This window comes from Pteropus medius, unplaced genomic scaffold (assembly GCF_902729225.1).
Source record: "Pteropus medius unplaced genomic scaffold, Ma_sr-lr_union100, whole genome shotgun sequence".
Lineage (NCBI taxonomy): Eukaryota > Metazoa > Chordata > Mammalia > Chiroptera > Pteropodidae > Pteropus > Pteropus medius.
Window position 1 is genome coordinate 7,280,494 of NW_024351731.1, and position 20,202 is coordinate 7,300,695.

The window sequence follows — 20,202 nt, forward strand, 5'->3', positions numbered from 1 at the left end:
GTCTGCCAAAAGCCACAGAGCCGGTTCCTCTAAAGAGGAAGAGGGAGCTGTCCTGACTTCCCCAGCCCTCAGCTGCCGCCCAGGGGACAGAGAAGGGGTGTAACGGGGTCCCTGCCAAGCAAGGGCGGCAGCTTCGGAGCTGGCCAGTTTGGGAGGTGAGAAGAGGCCACAACTATGCGACCCACTGCCAGGCGGTGGCATCCGCCCCCGCCCCATGGGGGAGGCATCCAGCTGAGGGGCAGGGACCAGCTCAGCCTTGACCCACGTGTCTGCTGAACACAGACTCGGGACACTGGACACTGGCCCGCGGGAGCCCCCGGCGCAGCGCGGCCCACCCCGCTACCCGCGCGGCGCGATGCCCAATTAAGGGCATGACCGCGGGGGCCGCGCCGAGCGCGCGGGCCTCTTCCCTGGGCGCCGGGGCCGCGGGGTCGAGCGAGGCAGGAGAGGTGGGCGGCGGGCTGGGCTCTGTCCGGGCCGCGAAGGGGTCAGCCACCGCGGACAAGGTGTCAGAGACCCGGCTGCCAGGCTGGAGGACCTGCCAGGGCCGGCGCCGCCGTACCTTTGTACCTCTCCCGCACCTCCTCGTAGGCCTGGATGAAGTCCTGCTCGTCGGGCGGCGGGCCGAGCGGCAGCAGGGCGGCCATGCCGACCGGCGCGGGACACGGCGGGGCGCTGCGGCGCAGAGAGAGCCTTCAGCCCCCGGCGGCCACTCTGTCCCTACGGCGGCGAACGCCACTTAAAGGGGCCGCCCCCGCCCCGCCCCGCACCCAGGATGCCCCACGGGCGGGGCGGGGCGGGGCCAGGGGCCGGCCGGGCCCAGGGGAGCTGCGGCCGCGCGCCCGGGCTCAGCCGGCGTTGCCTCCGCTGCCGCGGGCTCTGCGGGCTCCGGTCTCCGCCCCGCGCGTGTACCAGCCGGCGAACACCCCTTCCCGTGCCCAACCGGATCGCCGGCCTGCCGACAGTCTGCATGCTCCTCGCCCGGCTCCCAGCCCCGCAGCGGCCCCGCACAGCCAGCCCGGACCTCTCCCGCGACTCCGCCAGATCCAGCGACCTCACCTGGCGGCCCCCGGCGCGCCCCTCCCTCCTCCCTCGCTCTTTCGCTCCCTCCACCGCTACTTAAACCCTTCACTTGCAATATCGGAGCTAGAGTCGGTATCGTCAACATAAAAAGGGCCCTTAAAACAGAAAAAGAAAAAAAAAAACCTGTATAAAATAGGAATGAAGTAGAGAATTGACATTTTAAAATTCTCGGTAAAAATAAAAGACATTATTTTCCACCCATGGAGTTTGCAAAGACCCTTGTCTGGGCACTGACAAATGTCCTTTCTTAAACGACCCTGGTGTATTCCTGTCTAACCTCGAATGCTGTGTACCTGTGACCAGAAGCCTCCCTTCTAGGAATCAGTCCTGAGAAAGTCAGCAGGCCAGTGCACCCAGGCCCGAGGCCCCGCGCGCTGCACCAGCGCTCAAGGCAGTGAGAGCTGCGGGCGCTGTGGGGGGCAGGGGTGACGCTGAGGAAGGGCTGTGGAAGCACGTTCCTCATTGGCTTTCATGTGGGTAAAAAAAGACCTCGTTTTTAAATCCATATGTGATATGTGAAAAAGACGGGCAGGCCATGTGCCCCTCCGCACCCCCCCCTGGGGTTGGGGCTGGCCACCAGCCTTCATGCTGTCCTGCTGGCCTCCTCTCTGTTTCCCCAAGCTTCCGCCCACAAAGTCCCTCGCTGCCTGCAGCACCATCCTTGCTCAGCAGCTGGCCTGCCAGCCTCTGCCCGCAGGCCTGGGGCCAGCCCTGCCCCCACCCCCCCACGCCTGGGCACCATCGTCCAACGCTAGGAGTGGAATGAGGTCGGGAGACCATAGCAGCCTGGGCCCAGAGATCTTCAGTGGGCTCCTCCCTTGCCCAGCACATCCTGCTGGTGGCTTCCAGCTTTAGGTCACCAAGGGCTGGAGCCGCTGTCCAGCTGCCAGCCCCAGGCTATTGGGGACCTCTCACTGGGCCTTTCCCATCCTCTCTCCAGAACGGCAGCTACTGGGGAGCACTGCCAGGCCCAGGCTCAGGCTCAGGGAGACGATGGGGCTCTGCCACCCAGGTGGACCCTCCTGTCCTGCACCTACATGTTTCCACCGCCCTCCATGGTGACAGCCAAGACCAAGGGGCCTGGAAGGCAGGTGTGCCCCAGGAGCCCAAGAAAGTATCATCGTCATCGAATTTGGGCACTGGAACCTTCTCACCAGGCCAGTGTTGGCGCAGCGGGTGCCAGACCTTGGGCCCCATGTGGCAGACCGGGTGGGGCCAGCAGGTGGTGCTGTGCTGTCTGCAGTCACCTGGGACAGCAGAGGCCCTTTCTGACCTGCAGATCACTGTCGGGCCTCCAGCGCCAGTCTCAAACCGTACACAGCACACAGCAGTCGCTCAGTCAACAAGCAAGTGATACAAATTAAACAGACATGCCCTCTTTTACCTGCAATGCGGATGACTGCCCGCTCGGCAGGATCCAGGACACTTCCATTGCCCCCCGAGCCACCGCCACTTCTCCGGCTCCTCTGTGTTTTCCCCAGGTTCCAGGGCAGTGTGTCCCCAGGGCTGGGTGAGCCACTGCCTCCATTGGAGCCATCCTCATCCACTGTCCGCACCTCTTGGTCCTCACCCGACATGGTCTGCTGAAGAAGCAGGAAAGGGTCACACCTCTGGGGGGGTACTGCACACTGACCCACCACCTTCTTCACCCAGACATTGGCTCCACCACATCCTATCACCTGGACACTGACACCCACACCCCTCTATGTCCCCATATATCCCCACCCTCTCAACCCAGGCGACAACAACCCTCTCCCCCCATCCACAGCTGGCCTCACCCGCCAGCTTATCCCTCAGGCACCACACAGGGACCCCTCCAGACACTGACCACAATTCCCCTCTCCAGTGTATCATTAGACAGCATTCCTCTCCACTGGACGACTGCTACTCCCTCTGTTAGTCACTCAAACACTGAACCCTCCACGCTGTCACCCATGGGCTCACCCTATCAGAGGACACTGCCTCCACCCTCTACCCTGTCAAACAGGAGGGGAGGCCTCGATTACCTTCCCTTGGTCACTGACCCCACCTTCCCCCAAACCTGGACCCTGTCTCCTCAATCCTCTGATCAGCAGGGAAGCCAGGCCACCAGGAAACACTGATGGCCACCTCTCCCCTCTCATCTTGGAAGGACTCCGACTCCATCCCCTGGGCAATGGCGCTCTACCTCCAAGCTGTCTCAGCTTCTAAGACTCCCCAGGGCCCCGACAGTCCCCACCCCGAGCGCCCCACAGTCCCACCTCAGCCTCTGCAATGCTGCCTATAAATAGCCGGAGCCGCAGCGGCGTGGGCCGGCAAGGAGCGCGGGCCGCCGCTCCAGCAGCCCCCCTGCGCGCACGCACACCCGCACCGCCGGCGCTGCCGGGGCGCACGCACACCCACGCGCGCACACGCTTCAGCTCCCCGATCCCAAGAGCGCTGGCGTGCGGGAGGTGAATGGGGCTCTGTCCCGGCGGGGGTGGGGTGGCGCGGGGGTACAATGTGGGCCCTGTGCCTCTTCCCTCAGGCTAAGGGCTGGGAGGAGTCAGCGGTCACTGGGCTGGGGGCCACCCGCCCCGCCTCCCATAGTCTCCTGCGCTGGCCGCCTCTGCTCCAGCCCCCGCCCCGCGGTCGCCCGCGCCACCCCAACTCAGCAGTCTTTCCTGCCCACACCACGGGCACCGCCCGTCCAGTTCCGCAGTCTCCGGCGCGCAGAAGTGGTGTCCCCGCGAGGGAGGATGGGCCGCGTCGCAGCCCCTAGTTCCCCGACGCCTGCGGCGGGAGAGCCCCCGCTCCACCCGCAGCTTCCGCGCGCTGCGCACCTCTCCATCCCCGCCCCGGTCGTACTTGCCTGGTGGCTCAGCTCGACTAGGCTCGGCCGCCGCAGCCAGACTGCTGGGACCGAGAGAGCCGCGGAGGCGGCGCAGGCGGGGCGAGCCCGGAGCCCCGCCCCGGCTCCAAACCGAGCGCCGCCCGTTCGATCCGGGCACCCGTGTTTGCGCGGGGCCGCGGGCTCACCAAGACGGCGCGGCTGGGCAGCGCCCACGGCCCCGCGCGTACAAGGCGGGCGGGTCGGCCAGGAGACGTTGTTGGGGGAGCGTGCGTGACAGTGACACTAAGGCGACGTGGGATCTCTGGTGTGCGCTGGGTCCAGCTTCTGCTGGCCGCCTAAAATGGAGCAGCGGCCTCTGCACCCCCCCACCCCTGCAAGGTCCCTCCCCCACCAAAAGACGTCGGACCGGCGCTCCAGCAGGTCCCTCCACCTGGTTTCACGTTTATTCAAATGACAGAATCGCGCTCGGGCAGTGTCGGGTCCTCCTCCCTCCCTCTGGGCTCTACTGACCCCTGGTGGTATGGCCGGTCCAGGCTGGGATTGGGCCCCAGCCCTCGTCGCACCGCCTGTCCCCGTACTGCGGCAGGAGCGCCTTCAGGGACAGCTCGGGCAGCCAAGGGGGCAGTAAGGCTGTGCGGAGCGGAAGCCTGGGGAGCAGGTCAGCGGCAGGGTCGAGAGGGACCTCTAGGGTCAGATGGCCGGGGAGTAGCCCAAGGGCCCAGAGGGGTTCCTGGAGGAGGGGGGAGCCCAGGGCATGTGCTCGCAGGTGATGAGGTGGGTGGGCAGCGCCTGAGTGTCGTGAAAGATGACGAAGATGCTGGGCTGGCGGAGGCAGTCCACGGCGCTGTCGTAACGCAGGAGCACGTGGCCCGGGGCCCGCAGAGGGGGCGCCCGCAGCCCGCGGTGGCCCTGCCCGTAGTCGCCGGTCAGCACGCGCGCCACGAACACCGCCTTGTGGCCGTCAGCGTTGGGGGGCGAATAGCGGTCTTGCACAGACAGGGAGGCGCGCTTGGCGAAGTACACGCCCTGCCCGTAGAGCGTGCCTGCAGGTGGGATGCGCGGGGGTCAGGGTCGCCCGGGTCCGCAGAGCCCACGCCCTTGCCCGCCCCAGGCCTCACCATTGCGGCCGCAGAAGCTGCGGTTGAAGCCGTATGTGCAGATGTCTGTGACAGCCTGCGCTGACGTGCCGTGGTACAGGACGTGCTCGGCCGGGCGGCGGTCACAGCGTTGCTCCAGGCGCTCCCGGTGCAGCTCATACTGCTGCTGCAGCAGCGGGTGCAACACACGCTCCACCTGCGGTGGCGGGAGGCGACAGAGCTATTCGGAGACTCTCTCCAGCCCCTGGGCCGCAGGGGCAGAGCTGAGCCGGGTCTTGGAGGTCAGAGTCAGGGGAAACTGCATGACTCCAGTCCTGCTCTGCCCAGCAGTCAACATCGATAGACATTAGTCACCTGGATGGGGCCCCAGGTGGCACTGGAAGGCTTCCAGGGAGGCCTGCACGTGAGCAAACTCAGCCACTCGCCAGAGCGCAGCACTCATGTCCAGGCCTCTACAGAGAAAAGCTGAGCCAGGTGTCCACACTGGGGACAGGACTTCCCTCCTAACACCAAGAGATCCGCACTCCCCACCCCCGCCCCCCGCCCCCCGCCCAGTGCCGGGAAAACCAAGGTGACCAGACCAGCGGTCAGTGATGCAGGAGCCAATCCGGGCACATAGAGTTTCTAAACTAGTCTACCTAGTCTCCGCAGAGGGGTGCAGAAGAATCTGTCCTTAAAAGACTAGCTGCTGTGAAAGACAACTGCTCTGGCAAACGGCAAGTCCTCACACTGAGAATGGCATCGATGAGCCGCTAACAGAAAATACTTTATTATAAAGAACAGAATTGCTGACTAAATCCTGTGGGTGGGCCGCATAATAAGATGATGCAGGGGGAGTTAAGGAGTGACTCCGCATGCGGAGCTCAAGACAGGGGACGGAGGACTCAGATCTGCGGACTGCCACAAGAAGATGACAGACTGGTGACGGGAGCAAGAGAGGACAGAATGGAAGGCAGTTCCCCCGAGCTGCAGTTGGCATCTTCAGGTGGGAAGGCTCCATAAAATGCCAAGGACGATGGGGAAGGGACACATCCCTGCCACTGCCTGCTGGAAAATTTCAACCTCCGAAGAGAATGAATCTACAAGTGTCCGGACACACACACACACACACACACACGTCAACACACAAATGGAAAAAAGTCTCGCGTTCTTGCACTGGGCTTATCACCGCCAATACTGGATGCTAAGAGACCGTAGAATTTTTTTTTAACTTTGCAAGAACAAAAAAAAATTTTAAGAGAAAAGAAAAAAAAAGCAATGCGTTTCAAAGATCTGGAGACAAATATTTTGATCCTGAATATTCCATCCAGCCAAACTTTTTTTTTTAAACATTGTTAACTTTATTTTATTATTTTTTTACACGCCTACAGCCCTTGGTATTCCGAGGTGGAATCCCATCCAAGTACTAACCAGGCCCGGCCCTGCTTAGCTTCCGAGATCAAACGAGATCGGGCACGTTCAGGGTGGCGTGGCCGTAAACTCCACCCAGCCAAACTGTTGATGGTGAGGACAATATCGGAACATCTGAAGACAGGCCAGAACCAGCTGTGCTCATGTAAGTTAGCAGAAATGTCTCAGGTAAACACATAGCAACTTTTGTTTGAAAAAGAATAATTGACGCCAATATCAAATTATAGTTGCAAATTACCTCTAACTGTAAAAGGCAAGCTAAATGTAAAAGTCCAAGGTGTTTACTGCCCACTCGGGGAGACACTTCTACTAAACAGAAAAAGAATCTCTGCACTAGGGTGACCAGGAGGCATGAAGAGTGACCCAGCAGCCAAGCACAGCACAGGAAAAAATGGAGAAAGTGAAAAAAATTGAGAGCCATTAGTCCCTGAATTCTAGACATTCTCTGTCATGTACCCCAGTTTCAACAACTAGGATCTTATTTCACTATTTGCTCTATGGTTCAATGGTAAATATTTTTTCATTATCATTTTATATCCATTGACCTAGAGGCCCAAAGATGGAGCTTTGTGATGGTCATAGAATAGAAGGTAACGTTCGTCAACCTTGACAGCAGAATACAAAGAACACAGCCTACCGAACTAGGAAGAGGGGGGAAGAGCTGAAAGAGGGGAGAGGGAGACCGGAAACAGTGTCTAGTTAAGTGAAAAAGAGTCTTCCAGCGAGCACCACTGTGACTTTGGCTGTACCTTCTGAAGTCACAGTGGTGCTCGCTGGAAGACTCAAGGGCACGTAACTAAACAGCCAGCCAGGGAGTCGGGGATCTGAGTGAAGCCATCGCTCCTCCATCTCAACACAGAAGTGACAGCCGCTAAGCACAGAACCAGAGGAGAAGCCCTTTATCCAAACTCAGAGGACTCATCTGCAGGAAAGTGGTGGTGGCAGGTGGTGGTAGATGACTGGGCCAGGTCTGGGGCAGGCCAGAGGTTCTGCATTTCCGATCGGCTCAAGCCACTGAGGCTGCTGGGCTCACCCACATCTTGGTGCATCAAGAGTCAAGAGCACACCCGCCTGGTGTCACCAGCACATGAGTCCAGCTCCCCCGCTGTCCCTTCCTTCTCGCATGTGGCCAGCCCTCTGCAAGCCTTGCCGTCAGCCCTGAGCACTCGGCCCTGCTCTCTGCTCCAGCTGTGCCCACCTCTTCCCTTCCTTCTGTAAGCGGCTCAGTTTCAGACTGGTCCCGTCGCTCCCAGTTGCTCTCCGCTCCTGCCTGGCACTGCCCTCACACTCCCTGGCCAGAGAGCAGCCTGGGCAGAGCCCCTCCTCAGCCCTTGCCCCTGGCTGCGCTGCCCTCCAACACCTACCCTCATTGCCTCCCCAGTCCCTCCAAGTCTCCTCTCCTGGCACCCAGGCAGGGACTTCTGGGACTCCCGGGGTTACACTCCGGCCCCACCCATTGGTCCCAGCCGATTCTGAAGCGTGCTTCTGCTGAGTTGCCACATTCAGTAAGAGCAGCAGTGAGCCCTCTGTCTGCTGGAGCAGATCCTGAGGGTGGCAAGAGAACCCCAGAACAGCACGGCATGTCTGTGGAATGAGTAGTCCTCACAGTAGCCACGAGGTGGCATCCCCACCCCATGCTCTAGAGAAGGGAACTGGTGTGGAGAGGGTCACGCCCCTGACCTCCATGCCCAAGCTTTGGGAAGGCCCTCTGGGCAGGGACCAGGCCTGGGAGCCTGGTGCTCTCCATCCCCCTGACAGCTTCCAGCCCGCCCCGAGCTGGGCAGCTCCTGGCCAGTGGACCCTGACGTGGGCAACAATGGCAGCCGACAGGCTCTGCAAGGTGAAAATGGTGCCATGAGCCCAGGAGGCCATGAAGCTGACAAGACAGAGCGTGGACTCACCCGGACGATGTGGATCCTGCCGTGGGCAGCGTCCAAGGTGTCGTAAAAGGCCTGCACCACCGTCTGGAATTCCCTGTCACTCTCGGCCAGACACTCCAGCCTGCCCGCGGGCCCCTCCAGCCTCTGCTGTGGCACTGACACACAGGGAACAGGGTCCGGGCCGTGCATGGGACACTGGTCCCTGAGAGCTGGCTCACCCCATCTACCCCCGTCCCAGGTGCAGACTTACGGGTGGGGCACGAAGCCTCCAAGACGAAGGCCAGACCCTGATCCTGGGGTCCAGCCAGCAGTGCCGCTAAGTGGCAGGCCGCACGGGTGGGCTGGGCCCCAAAGCCACGGAGGACAGCGCCATCACTGTGAAGGACAACACTCACGCCATGGCGCCGTTCCAGGCGGGCACACAGCTCTGCGGGCAGCGTGTGGCCCCGCAGTCCCACTGTCTCCTCCCGGAGGTGAACCTCCAAGGCGGCCCCTAGAGCCCGATCCAGCTCCTCCAGATCCTGCTCAAAGGCCATGTGCACCAGCAGCTCGGCCGGGCCACCAGCCAGCAGCCCTTCCTCGGCCGGCGCCTGGACTGGCTCCAGCAGGGAGAGGGCCAGACCTCGCCGCAGCGCGGCGGCCTCCTCCCGCTCAGCCTCCCGGCCCTGTGGCTCCAGCGACCGGTGGAGGGCCAGCTGCAGCTCAGCCTCCTCCAGCCACCCAGGAGCCCCAGCACTGGGGTCAGGTTCCTCCTCGGGGTGCTCCTCAGGCTCCTCCTCCTCCAGCCCCTCGGGCAGCTGGTCCTCCCCATCCAGGCCCTCCAGCGTGGCCAGCAGCTCTCGGACCTCCTCTGGGAACAGGGAGACACACTGGGTGAGGGATCAAGCCCAGCCAGGTGGGGCCGAAGGAGAGGATGAGTCCGGGGACGGGTGAAAGATAGAGAGAGGGTTTACGGGACATGAGGTCACAAAACAGGTGGGAGTGCGGAGCGGGGCGGGAGGTGATGTCAAGGAGGGACCGCCAGATGTGCAGGGCATGCCCGGGGAGCCCTACCAAGGCTCAGGTTCTCCTGGTCACTGCTTGTACTTTCTGGGGGCCACAGAGCATGAGACTGGCCAGGGAGGGCCTGGAGGGCCTCGGTGGGGTCCGCCTGCCAGGAGAGAATGGCAGGGCCCAGTGGGCACACACCCCTCCCGGGCCTCTAAGCAGGGGTGAGAAAGAGGGGGGTGGGGCGGGCTCCATCTCTACCTCTTCAGGGTCTGTGTCCAGGGTGTCCCTGGCCAGACGCTCTGTCCCAAAGACACACTGGAACTGAGCCTCTAGCCCCTGGAGAAGGTGCTGCCCCTCTGGGCCGAGCAGGAAGCTGGCGCTGCCTGGGTGCTTCAGACTCAGCACGTGACAGCTAATGCTGCCTAGCAGACTCTGCAGAAACTCCTCAGCTGCCTGGCAGGGGCCCAGGGCTCCGCAGAGCTGCAGGACCACAGGGGGCCGGGTGCAGGTTTAGGGCACAAGAAGGGTACGCAGAACCTTCAGTGGGGGTGCAGGCCAAAGGGAGGATCCTCAGAGGTCACTCACCCGAAAGCCAGTCACATCTGATCCTTCCAGTGGGAAGAGGGCAACGTCTCCCAAGCCAGCCAGAAGGTCCTCGTGATAGAGCTGTATGAAGCGCAGTGCTCCCGGCTCCATTAACAGCACCGTCTCCACCGGCGCCTCCCGCTCTGGTGACCCCACGGGCCCCAGGCTCTCCAGCCCCTCCCGCCCCGGTGACCCCACGGGCCCCAGGTTCTCCAGCACCTCCTGCCCTGGTGACCCCACGGGCCCTGAGCTGACTGGCCCAGCCTGTCCCAAAGACCCTATAGGACTTGTCCTGAGGAAGGTTTCTAATTGTCCTGGTGCCTCCTCAGAGCCCAAGGTCGCAGACCCTGCACCCTTCTGTGCCCTTCCTGGCCCTCCAGTTTCCAGGGGAGCATGCTCAGTGGCTCCAGGCCCCAACTCTGCCGAGTGGTCCCTTCCGCTTGTGTCCTCAGCAAGGCCCTCAGGCTCCAGGACATCGTAGTGGGGAACGAGGCTCAGCTCTGAGCCCTGCAGCCAGTGTTCCCGCTGCAGCACCTGCTCGGCCGCTTGGAGGAAGAGAGAAGACAGGACGTCAGGGCTGCTCAGATGGGCGGCTGGGCCGGCGCGGTGCGGCCCCACTCACCTTGCCACTGCCGGAAGCAGACGACAGTGCCCGCAGCCCCGGGCAGGCGGCGCAGACCGTCCAGGGGGCCGCCCCCACTGCGGCGCCCGTTCTCCAGGTACAGCTCCAGCAGCAGCAGGTCGGCTGCCAACGGGCCACCCACCACACGCACAGCTCGGGCCTGTGGCACCCGCGCCAGGGACACTTCGGCCCCCTCCAGGCCCAGGGTCCTGGCCTGCTCCTCCAGCGCACGGACTTCTGGGGGAAAGGCGCGAGTTGGCTCAGGGCGTCTCCCCTATAAGGCACACTGCCCCAGTCCCGCCTCTCACCTGCCTCAGAGAGGGGCTTGGGCAGCTGGACCAGGGCCCGGTCCGGTCGGGGGCTGGCCAGGGCGCGGCAGGGCTGCTCTGGGTGCCCCGTGGCACACAACAGGGTCTGGACGTGCTGCTCCAGGCGCTGGGGGGTGGTGCCGGGGGGCAGTCCTTGGAGCAGCAGGCGTGCAGGGGCGCGTGGCGGGGCCGTCCGCAGGCTCAGCCGAGCACCTTGCAGCGTGTGCTCCTGGGCCAAAACCCGCGCAGCGTCTGTGGGCGGAGGTGGGTGGGTTGTCAGGGCCAGTGTCCCGTGGGGGCCCCGGCTACCTCCTTCCATCAGCCCCTCACCTGCAGGCTCCTGAAAAGTGAGAACGCCCCCATGGCCGAGTCTCTGCCAGCTCAACACGGGGCCCCCCCCAGAGCGTCGGCGGTTCTCGAAGTATAGCATCAGCAGCTCGTCGGTGACGCTGGGGGACAGCCCTCCGAGCTCCACTGCCGCCCCCTCCTCCGCCTCAACCTCTGCCATCACGGCCCTGGGGCCAGGACCAGGGGCGTAGGGTAACAGCCTCCCGGTGCCCCACAGCCCCCTCCAGGCCTGCGGCAGTACTCCCTGGTGCCCCCTTCATCGAGGGCAGCTCTCCACACGGCCCCAGCACCTGGGCGGGCCCACCCGAGGCCCGTAGCCAGGACCCAGGCCTGCTCTGCCGCAGAAGGCCTGGGACAGGAAAACAAAAGTGAAACTGTCTGAGGGAAGTTGGGAGGGGCCTGTGGTGCTGGGGGTGGTGGCTGCAGCGAAGGTGCTGCCCTTTCCAGGCAGGCCCCTCCTGCAGGACCCCCCCACCCCCGCATCCAGTGCCTGAGCCTGGAAAGTGCTCTCAGCCAGGTGTCGACTGGGCAACTACACTCCATCCAGCCACCAGCCCCACCCAGCCCACCGGCTGGCAGCGTAGCGGGGAGTGACCCTTCGTGGTCCTCTACTCCTCCGCTGCTCCCTTCCTGCGGCTCTCTCGGGTCTTCCATTGATGGTCATTGCCATCATCGTTGTCAGCATGGCTAACCCCGGAAGGTGCGGGCACTGTGCCTCGCCGCAGCAACCCATCACAGAAGGGAAAACAGAGGCGCAGCCGGGGCCTCACACCAGGCTACCTCTTGCAGCAGAGCCCTGCCCCCACTGCCCATGCTTCGTTGGCTTCCAACCTCTCAAAGAGGTGTGCTCCACCTCCCCCCTCCCATTGACCCCTCAGCCCACTGAAGACCAGCCTCCAGGGGACTGAGGACCTACCCAGCCTACACTCCCACCCTGGTCTGAGCCTCCGCCATCCCTCACCTGGATCACTACATTAACCTAACTCATTCCCCTCTGCCACTCCCACCTACCTCCACTGCCCCTCCTCAACAGAGTGGGCAGAGGGAGCCTTTTAAAGTGCCACCAACAGCTGCTACGTCTCGGACCGACGTGGAAGCCAAAGTCCTTCGGAGGGCCTGCAGGCCCAGCCTGACTGGGCCCCCAATCCCATCTCTGGCCCCATCCCTCTGCCTGGACGGGCCTTTCCCATAGAGCTACCTGGCCACCCCTCCTCTGTGACTCCCCTTACATGGCTCGGGTGGCGGTTTTAACTTGCACCTGAAAGTCTTCTTTGAGGACCTCTGACATGCACAGGCCACTTCCAAGGCTCTGACCTCAACTTCACGTGCAATTTTTCATTATTTTTCTTAAAGAAGGCTCTTCGAATCGAATGAGCTTCTACTTCCAGGAAGCTCCAGGGCCTCCCTGCCTGCTCTGTGATTCCTCTTTTCCTAGGGCTCCCTACCCCCTAACACGCTGTGTAACTCAACTCACTACGCAGATGGCTGCTGAAGAAGACCTGCCACAGGTGGCGGTGCGCCGGTCTCTGACCAGATTGTTAATTTCCACAAACCAGCTGTGAAATGGGGGGGTAGCTTGGACTTGGCCATGACAGGAGTGTCGATGCCACACACACCAGCTAAGGGTACACGTGGGCTCCGCCTCTCCAGACCCACCTGTTAAACTCTGAAGCAGGACGCCACAGCTCTGACAGCGCCTTTGCTGAACCACCTCCGGGCCTCGGAGAGGCCACCGGTGCAAGAGCCAGGGGAGCACAGCCAAGGCCGTAGGCTCCGGTGGAGAGGCACTGCTGCAGGGGGGCCTCCAAGAGGCCACCTGGCAGGGGATGTCCCTGGCTGTGGCAATCAGGAGGATTGGTGGAGCTCAGGGAACAAGTGCAGCTGGCCTGCGGGCCTGGGGCATCTCTAAGCCTCAGCCCCTTAGCGGTGGAACAGGGCTAAGGACTACATACACCCTTGCGGAGGGGAAAGTGTGATGAGGACAAGTGAGGATAAACATCTCATGTGGGGCCTGGAATAGTTTGCTCTCAGTGACTTGTAGAGACGATGGGCGATTAGTGATTAGGACTCTTGGTTTGGAAGATCCTCGGATGAAAAGGGAAAGAAAGTGGTGTTTTTAAGGCCAAGGAAGGGTGGAGAGTGCCCGGCAGCCTCCGCGATCCCAGGTTTGGGAGTGAATTTCTCAATTCCCTGAACCCAGTTGGCCAGGCCAGACCTCAGCCCCCCGCCCCCGGCCACCTCCACCCCTTGGCGGACAGTGTGGGACGCAAGAATCGGGCCTGGGACTCGGAAAGGAACCAGCAGGGCGGCCGCAGCGGGTAGAGCGGCCCTAGAAGACCCGCATTCGCAACTCGGCCCGGCCGCCGGCCCCGCCCCTCCGCCGCCGGCCCCGCCCCGCGCCACCAGGCCCCGCCCCCGCCGCCCCGCCCGGCCCCGCCCCGTCACAAGGCCCTGCTGCGTCTCCCGAGCCGCAGGCGCAGGCCCAGCAAGGCCGGCTGCGGAGCGGGTGCGGATTCGGGTGCGGGCGCAGCGGCCATCGACCGCGCGGCCGCACAGCGGACACCCGGCGCACCATCCTGAGGCGCCCCGCTAGTGGTGAGTCCCCGGCCCAAGCCCAGCAGCTTGTCGCCGGACAGGCCGCCCCCGCGCGGACCCTGCGCAGCTGAGCGGCGCAGCCGTGGGTCAGTCGGTCCGTCCGGCCGGAACGCACGGCTCGCTCAGGGCCAGGACGGGGGCGGGGAGGACGGGGAGCCGCGGCCTTGAGCGGGAGAGAGGGGGCGTCGCACTGCGGCGGCGTTGGGACCCGCGGCCCGAGCGCCCCCCGGACCCGGCAGGAGGGCCCACCCTGGCCTCAGGGCGGGTTCCGTGGCCGCCGCCCCCACCCACATTGTTCCCACGTCTGCTTTGTTTCCCCGCACGCCCTCTGGTCGCTTCCATCCCCCACACGCCCCCGCACCCCGCTGTTCCTGGCGTACCCCCCTGGCAGCGGATCCAGGCCTGCTCCCCCTACCCCAGGAGCAAGGGACCATCGGGCCCTGCTCTCGGAGAGGGGTCAGGGCTCTCGCTGCTCACAGATGGCCTGGGGATTTCCTAGGATAGAAATAGCCGCCGGCTCTAGCCCCTTAAAGCTGCTTAAGGGGCGGGATGCGAAGGGGAGGGTCCGGGCACACCCCACACCTCCCGACCGCGCCCTCAGCCCCGACCTGGCCGGCTCCGACCCGGGAGACTCCAGCAACGGTGAAAAGGCCCTTCCAGTTGCCTCTAAGAAACAACAGCAGCCAAAAATCCTGAGGCTGACAGTCATTCCCTCTTCTGTCCCCTCCTCCACCTTTGGGGTGGGCCTAGAGCAGCCCCTTGTGAAGCCCCACGCCAAGCCACTCTGTCCCCGCCCGACCCTCCTGAACCGCTCCTCGCTGCACTGGGCTCCCGACAGCCCCCGGGGCAAAGGTCATGAATCCACTTTCCTGCGTTTTGGTTCCCCGGCAGCAGGTGGATCAGCCCCAGGCCTGGCAGCAGGTCTGGGAACTTGGCACCTCCGGGCTGACTGTCGTCTCTCTCTCCTCTAGGGGGAGACCACAGAACCTGAGGCCATGCCCCATGAGAAGAGTTTTTTGGTGTCTGGGGACAGCTATCCTCCCCCCAACGCTGGATATCCTGGGGGGCCCCAGCCCCCCCTGCCTCCCTACCCTGGGGCCCCTTATCCACAGCCCGCATTCCAGCCTTCACCCTATGGCCAGCCAGGGTATCCCCAGGGTCCCAGTTCCTACCCGCAAGGGGGCTACCCGCAGGGCCCCTACCCGCAAGGGGGCTACCCGCAGGGCCCCTACCCCCAAGGGGGCTACCCCCAGGGGCCATACCCCCAAGGGGGCTACCCCCAGGGGCCATACCCACAGAGCCCCTTTCCCCCCAACCCCTATGGGCAACCACAGGCCTTCCCGGCACAGGACCCTGGCTGTGAGTAGTGGGGCAGGGGTCCGGGGAGGGCAGAGTCTCCAGGCACCCACGAGTGGCACTGACTCAGCCCATCCCTGCCCGCAGCACCTCAGCATGGAAACTATCACGAGGAGGGACCCCCATCCTACTATGACAACCAGGACTTCCCTGCCACCAACTGGGATGACAAGAGCATCCGCCAGGCCTTCATCCGGAAGGTGGGCCTGGGGCTGGGGCAGTGGCGGCGCGGGCGGTGCAGGTCCGGGCTCTGAGCAGCTCCCTCCTCAGGTGTTCCTGGTGCTGACCCTGCAGCTGTCCGTGACCCTGTCCACCGTGGCTGTGTTTACATTTGTCACCGAGGTGAAGGGCTTCGTTCGGGAGAACGTCTGGACCTACTATGTCTCCTATGCCGTCTTCTTCATCTCCCTCATCGTCCTCAGCTGCTGTGGGGACTTCCGACGAAAACACCCTTGGAACCTCGTTGCACTGGTAACCCTAGACCCCGAGCCCCTGGCCCCCAGGGCCCACCGACAGAGGGGGTAGGACAGGAGCGGCCCCCATACCCAAGGCCCGTGTCCCCGCAGTCAATCCTGACCATCAGCTTGTCCTACATGGTGGGCATGATCGCCAGCTTCTACGACACCGAGGCCGTCATCATGGCCGTGGGCATCACCACCACTGTGTGCTTCACAGTGGTCATCTTCTCCATGCAGGTGAGGGTTTGTGCTGGTCACCTCCATGCAGGTGAGGGCCCAAGCGGGACACTGGCCCACGGCCGGGTCCTTGCTGACTGTCCCGTGCCCGCAGACCCGCTACGACTTCACGTCGTGCATGGGCGTGCTCCTGGTGAGCATGGTGGTGCTCATCGTCTTTGCCATTCTCTGCATCTTCATCCGCAACCGCATCCTGGAGATTGTGTACGCCTCGCTCGGCGCACTGCTCTTCACCTGCGTAAGTGGGGGCCGCCCGGGGCGGCTCGGGGGAGGGAGGGCGGGCCCCTCAGCACTACCCGCTGTCGCCCCAGTTCCTGGCAGTGGACACCCAGCTGCTGCTGGGGAACAAGCAGCTGTCACTGAGCCCGGAGGAGTACGTGTTCGCAGCGCTCAACCTGTACACGGACATCATCAACATCTTCCTATACATCCTCACCATCATCGGCCGCGCCAAGGAGTAGCTGGGCCCCAGCGTGCACGCGGGGCCCCACGCAGGCGGCGTGGCTGGCGTGGCAGTGCCATCTGGACCTCCCCTCTCCCTCCCCGGGCGCAGCCTGGGACAGAGGAAGCCCCCTCCGACCCTCCTGTGTGTACACTGCAGATACTTCCATTCGGACCCACTGTGGCCAGCATGGCCCCTTGCAGCCCTCCCGCCCCACCAACGGGCAGCAGGGCGGCGTTTCCGTGCCACCTCCTACCCACTCCCTGTTGCATGAGCCTTGTCTGCCAGCCCACTCCGGGGGGCAACACCTGGTCCCAGGGGAGAGGGATCGAGCCAAGGAGTGAGGGTGCACGTCTCCGCTCCTGTCCCTGCTCCCCGCCCAGCATAGAGTATCCCCTGCCCCTCCCCAGCCCACCCCTGGAGTGCTGCCCTCTGGGGGACCTGAGGGGTGAGGGGCTCGTCCCTGTGCTGAGCTCTGAGGGCAGAGAGGGTGGACTATTCCGGGGGAGGATGCCCTCCTCTCGTTCTGCTGTCTTTAAAACTCCAATAAAGGGGACCCTCTGCTCTCTGTGTTTTTCTCATCTTTCTTCTCCCCACCACGTCCTCCATGAGCTGGCGGCGGGGTGGGGGTGGGGGTTTGAGGTATCTCCAGGATGAAGAGGGGGCAGGACCAGCCACTGATGGGGTAGCTCGTGGTGCGGTGGCCAACCTTCTCTCCTGGCACGCCCCGCCTCCCTCGTCGTCATCTTCCCAGCCGCATTGCAAGGTACGTGCCAGAATTCCCGAGGCTCCCGAACGCGTGGTGCCCGGGTCACGTGATGGTAAGTGGCCAGGTCGTGTCTGCTACTCACTCCTGGGAGCTGCTCGGCATTTGGAGGGTCCTGTAAGACCCTTGCCATGTTGTCCAGGGCCTGAGGGGCAGCGGCCCAGGGCAGGCCCGCCGTGCTGCTCAGGCTCTGTCTCTGCAAGGCCCCAGGGAGCTCCTCCTTGGGCACCTGGCGTGCAGCCCAGGCCTGGCTCTCCACAGCCCTCCACCCTCCCTGCCTGAAACCTGGAGACTAGAGCCCCCGGCCGAGAGCCGGACAGAGCCTGAGGTCTCGGCCAGCTGGCCTCTCGGCCTGCCTCTGGCACCATCCGCTGCCTCGCCAGGCCCCACCCATTCAAAGGTCCTCAGCCTCGCTTATTCTACGTGTCCTACCCTGTGCCTCTTACTACCCCGACTCTGGAGTCCTCACCCCTCCAGATCTGGCTCCCAGGTGTGCGTTCAGAGGTCAGGCCGCTGTCCCTGTCCTCACCCTCCCCAGTAGGGTGCCCCCACTGCCCGGGGCCCAGCTCTGCCTGAAGCCCTTCCTGCTCTGAGCCCCCCTGAGCTCCCAGCCACAGTGGACACTCTTTGCCACAGCCTCCTCCCGCAGAGCCCTCCATCCAGCTGGGCCTGAGAGCCCTCTCCTGGGGCGTTCCACCTTCTCCCTGGCAGCCCATCAACTCTCCTTTAGCTGGCACCAGCACCCCAGTGTCTATGAAGAACTCGCACTCTGCAGGCCAGCACCCCGCCCCCTGCCCCGTACCCACAGGCTCCTCAGCTGGGGCACATTCAACGCCACATCCATCCTCCCCGCCCTGCTGCTCCTGCATCATCTCCGTCACCTGGATTACCCCAGCTGCCCAGACCAGAAACGCGGCTGTTCTCTCTCCCTGATTCATTCCTGTCTCCCTGCCCACCTCCACCTGCCTCCCAAGGCCTCACACTCACCTGTCAGCTCACCTGCACCAGCCTCTGCTCCACTGCCAGGTGTTTTCCCAACAGTGATCATGCCGCCCGCCTACTTAAAACCCTCTGGTGGTTGCCGTTAGGGTGAAGTCCAGATTTCCTACCTGGCATGCAGTGCCTGCCACGTGCCCTCTGGCCGCCGCAGCTGGCCTCCTGCTGTCCCCTCGTCCCCCAGGCCTGACCTTGCACAGCCTGACCAGCAGGCAGGCCCCACGTTCTCGAGCTGGGACACACACTGCCACCGGGGCCCCTTCCTGGCATCCACCTCGCCCTGCACAGCAGCTGCCCAGAACTGCCACATTTAGTCACTCTGCCTTGTCCCATGCTGAGCGCTGGGCAGATCCCCGGTGCCTGCCCGCTGGCGCCCCACGCACACGGGACTCTGCTCAGTTACGCTAGCTCACAGACCCAGTGGGTTCACGCTGAGGAAGAGACATGGAGGGCCACGTGGCTGGGGAGCTGCAGTCACGGCTGAAGGGGACTCGGGCACAAGTGCCAAGCGAGGACAGTGTTTTCTTGAAGAGTTTAAGGAGAACAAACTCTGAGCCAGGCTGAGTCCTGGGAGAGGCAGGGTCTGGAGGTATGGCTGGGGCAGGGCGAGAACCAAGAGGCCCCTTCTGCAGGAGGGACAGCCAGGGCCACACACCGGCAAGGGCTTCGACCTGTCCTGCAGGTGAAGGGGACAGGAGCACAGCTGGGTTTGTGTTTAGGAAGACAAGTCCACAGTGGAAAATCTAGGAGACTGTGCGCGGGTGCGAACAGGTGAAGAAAGCAGGGAGGAAGCTGCTGAGATGTGGCAGACGGCACCTGGGAGCAGTCTGGGGGCCAGGAATCCGGAAGCAGCCAGCCGCTAAGGGGCTGGCTGGGCGGGGCAAGGTGGGCGTGGCGTCTGCCGCGTCCCCGCCCCCCGCCCCCGCCGGGGGAGGAAAGGGGCAGCTTCCATCCGACTGGGTGAGTTACACTGACTGGCGAAGCCGAATGCAGCTGCAACAATTGTGAGGTCAGCCACGGGGCGTTCTCAGGTGAGGAAGGACGCAGCCCCTGATATCTGGGAGCTGGCCCCGTCCTATCAGCGAGGCCCTGGTGTCCCTAGTTGCTGGCCCCATCCTATCAGTGAGGCCCTGGTGTCGCTAGGAGCTGGCCTGGCACTCTCAGATATAGGCTCTGGTGTTCTGTGTAGATTTTAAACACTTTCACACAGCACCAGAGTCAGACAAGCCCTTCTGTGACCAGTCGCAACAAGATGACCACACGTAACCACGGGTGAATACAGACAAAACGTGGGCACCGTCCGAGCCAATAAGAAGACCAGCAGTGCCCTGTCCTACGTAATCTGAGCTCTGCGGCCTCTTTACATGTGACCATCTTGGCCCGCCTCCTGTCCTTCCAAAGATGTGTCAAGATGATGTCACAGAATGGTGCCCCTTTCTGACTGCATGCGATCCAGACCACAGCCTGCTCCCTCCAGCTCTCCCCGATGCATCCAAATGAGCCCTTTCGGGTAGCCCCTCACTGTGCCTCCCCGGCAGCCCCGTGACTGCCATCGCCCTCCATCACCCTCGCCCTGGTGAGCGGCTGCCCGCCTGTTGAATGCGGACGTGTCAGGGACTTCCGCTGGAGGGTGCTGCCCCAGCCCACTATTCCGAGGCCAATGAAGGCTAATTTATTCTTCAATCAAAAGTGTTTATTTACATCTGTAATAATTAAGTCTATTCTGGATTTCAAGACTAAACGATAAAGCGTGCACGTCCCCATAGCACTCCCTGCCCTGAAAAGCCACACTGTCATTGGTGCCTGTTAAAAACCACAGTCGGAGGCGGCACAGGACCCCAGCTCGCCAAATGCCCAGCACAGGTGGCCTGTGCCACCTGCCCAGCGTCTCTGAACTGGAAGTGCCTTCAGAACAGGGACTATGACCTGTGCGTTTGGACACCCAGGTCGGCCAGCACCTGGTGCAGGGCCAGGCACACCATGGGCAAATGCATGAACTTGACGAGCAGGAGCTGCACGGCCACTAACGGTCCCAGGATAGGTGACGGAGAAGGCTGTGGACTTCCGGACTTATGCTCAGTGCCATGTGGCAGGCAGGCAGGTCAGGAGTGCGGGCAGCAACGTTAAAAGCCCAGGGGAATCAGGGAGGCACACTTGGGGGAACCAAGTGGAAGGAAGAGAAGCTGCACGGGGGAGGGGGTGGTGGAGGAGTGGGGT

The 20,202-nt window shown here is 63.2% G+C and overlaps 2 protein-coding genes and 1 pseudogene across 4 annotated transcripts; 1 reads left to right on the forward strand and 2 right to left on the reverse strand.

Moving 5' to 3' along the window:
• Nucleotides 1-4,315: 4,315 nt before the first annotated feature.
• PARP10 (poly(ADP-ribose) polymerase family member 10) lies at nucleotides 4,316-11,507 on the reverse strand. Of its 3 annotated transcripts, none has more exons than XM_039846047.1 (10): nucleotides 11,118-11,507; nucleotides 10,788-11,039; nucleotides 10,480-10,716; nucleotides 9,858-10,402; nucleotides 9,531-9,752; nucleotides 9,336-9,432; nucleotides 8,533-9,132; nucleotides 8,304-8,437; nucleotides 5,014-5,188; nucleotides 4,316-4,938 (listed from the first exon to the last, which is right to left on the reverse strand). In XM_039846047.1, the coding sequence occupies exons 1-10, from the start codon at nucleotides 11,293-11,295 to the stop codon at nucleotides 4,586-4,588; spliced, it is 2,793 nt and encodes a 930-aa protein (XP_039701981.1). In that variant the 5' UTR covers nucleotides 11,296-11,507; the 3' UTR covers nucleotides 4,316-4,585. The 3 variants fall into 3 exon arrangements, with proteins under 3 accessions (XP_039701981.1, XP_039701983.1, XP_039701982.1); XM_039846049.1 differs by having other exon boundaries at nucleotides 5,014-5,212; nucleotides 10,480-10,713; nucleotides 11,118-11,472; XM_039846048.1 differs by having other exon boundaries at nucleotides 5,014-5,212; nucleotides 11,118-11,472.
• Nucleotides 6,354-6,472, reverse strand: LOC120588891 (uncharacterized; annotated as a pseudogene).
• Nucleotides 11,508-13,578: 2,071 nt separating the features above from the next.
• Nucleotides 13,579-16,793, forward strand: GRINA (glutamate ionotropic receptor NMDA type subunit associated protein 1). The gene is made up of 7 exons (XM_039846050.1): nucleotides 13,579-13,730; nucleotides 14,702-15,089; nucleotides 15,174-15,286; nucleotides 15,357-15,557; nucleotides 15,653-15,781; nucleotides 15,876-16,019; nucleotides 16,093-16,793. Exons 2-7 carry the CDS (start codon nucleotides 14,726-14,728, stop codon nucleotides 16,240-16,242), a joined length of 1,101 nt encoding a protein of 366 aa, XP_039701984.1. The 5' UTR covers nucleotides 13,579-13,730; nucleotides 14,702-14,725; the 3' UTR covers nucleotides 16,243-16,793.
• Nucleotides 16,794-20,202: the final 3,409 nt, after the last annotated feature.

Coding starts and splice junctions, on each gene's coding strand:
- PARP10 (XM_039846048.1), bottom strand. CDS start 11,295: ATGGCAGAGGTTGAGGCGGAGGAGGGGGCGGCAGTGGAGCTCGGAGGG. Junction 10,717..10,787: donor CAAGCCCCTCTCTGAGGCAG/GTGAGAGGCGGG, acceptor CCTTTCCCCCAG/AAGTCCGTGCGCTGGAGGAG. Junction 9,433..9,530: donor TGGACACAGACCCTGAAGAG/GTAGAGATGGAG, acceptor CTCTCCTGGCAG/GCGGACCCCACCGAGGCCCT.
- GRINA (XM_039846050.1), top strand. CDS start 14,726: ATGCCCCATGAGAAGAGTTTTTTGGTGTCTGGGGACAGCTATCCTCCC. Junction 15,287..15,356: donor GCCAGGCCTTCATCCGGAAG/GTGGGCCTGGGG, acceptor CTCCCTCCTCAG/GTGTTCCTGGTGCTGACCCT. Junction 16,020..16,092: donor GCGCACTGCTCTTCACCTGC/GTAAGTGGGGGC, acceptor CTGTCGCCCCAG/TTCCTGGCAGTGGACACCCA.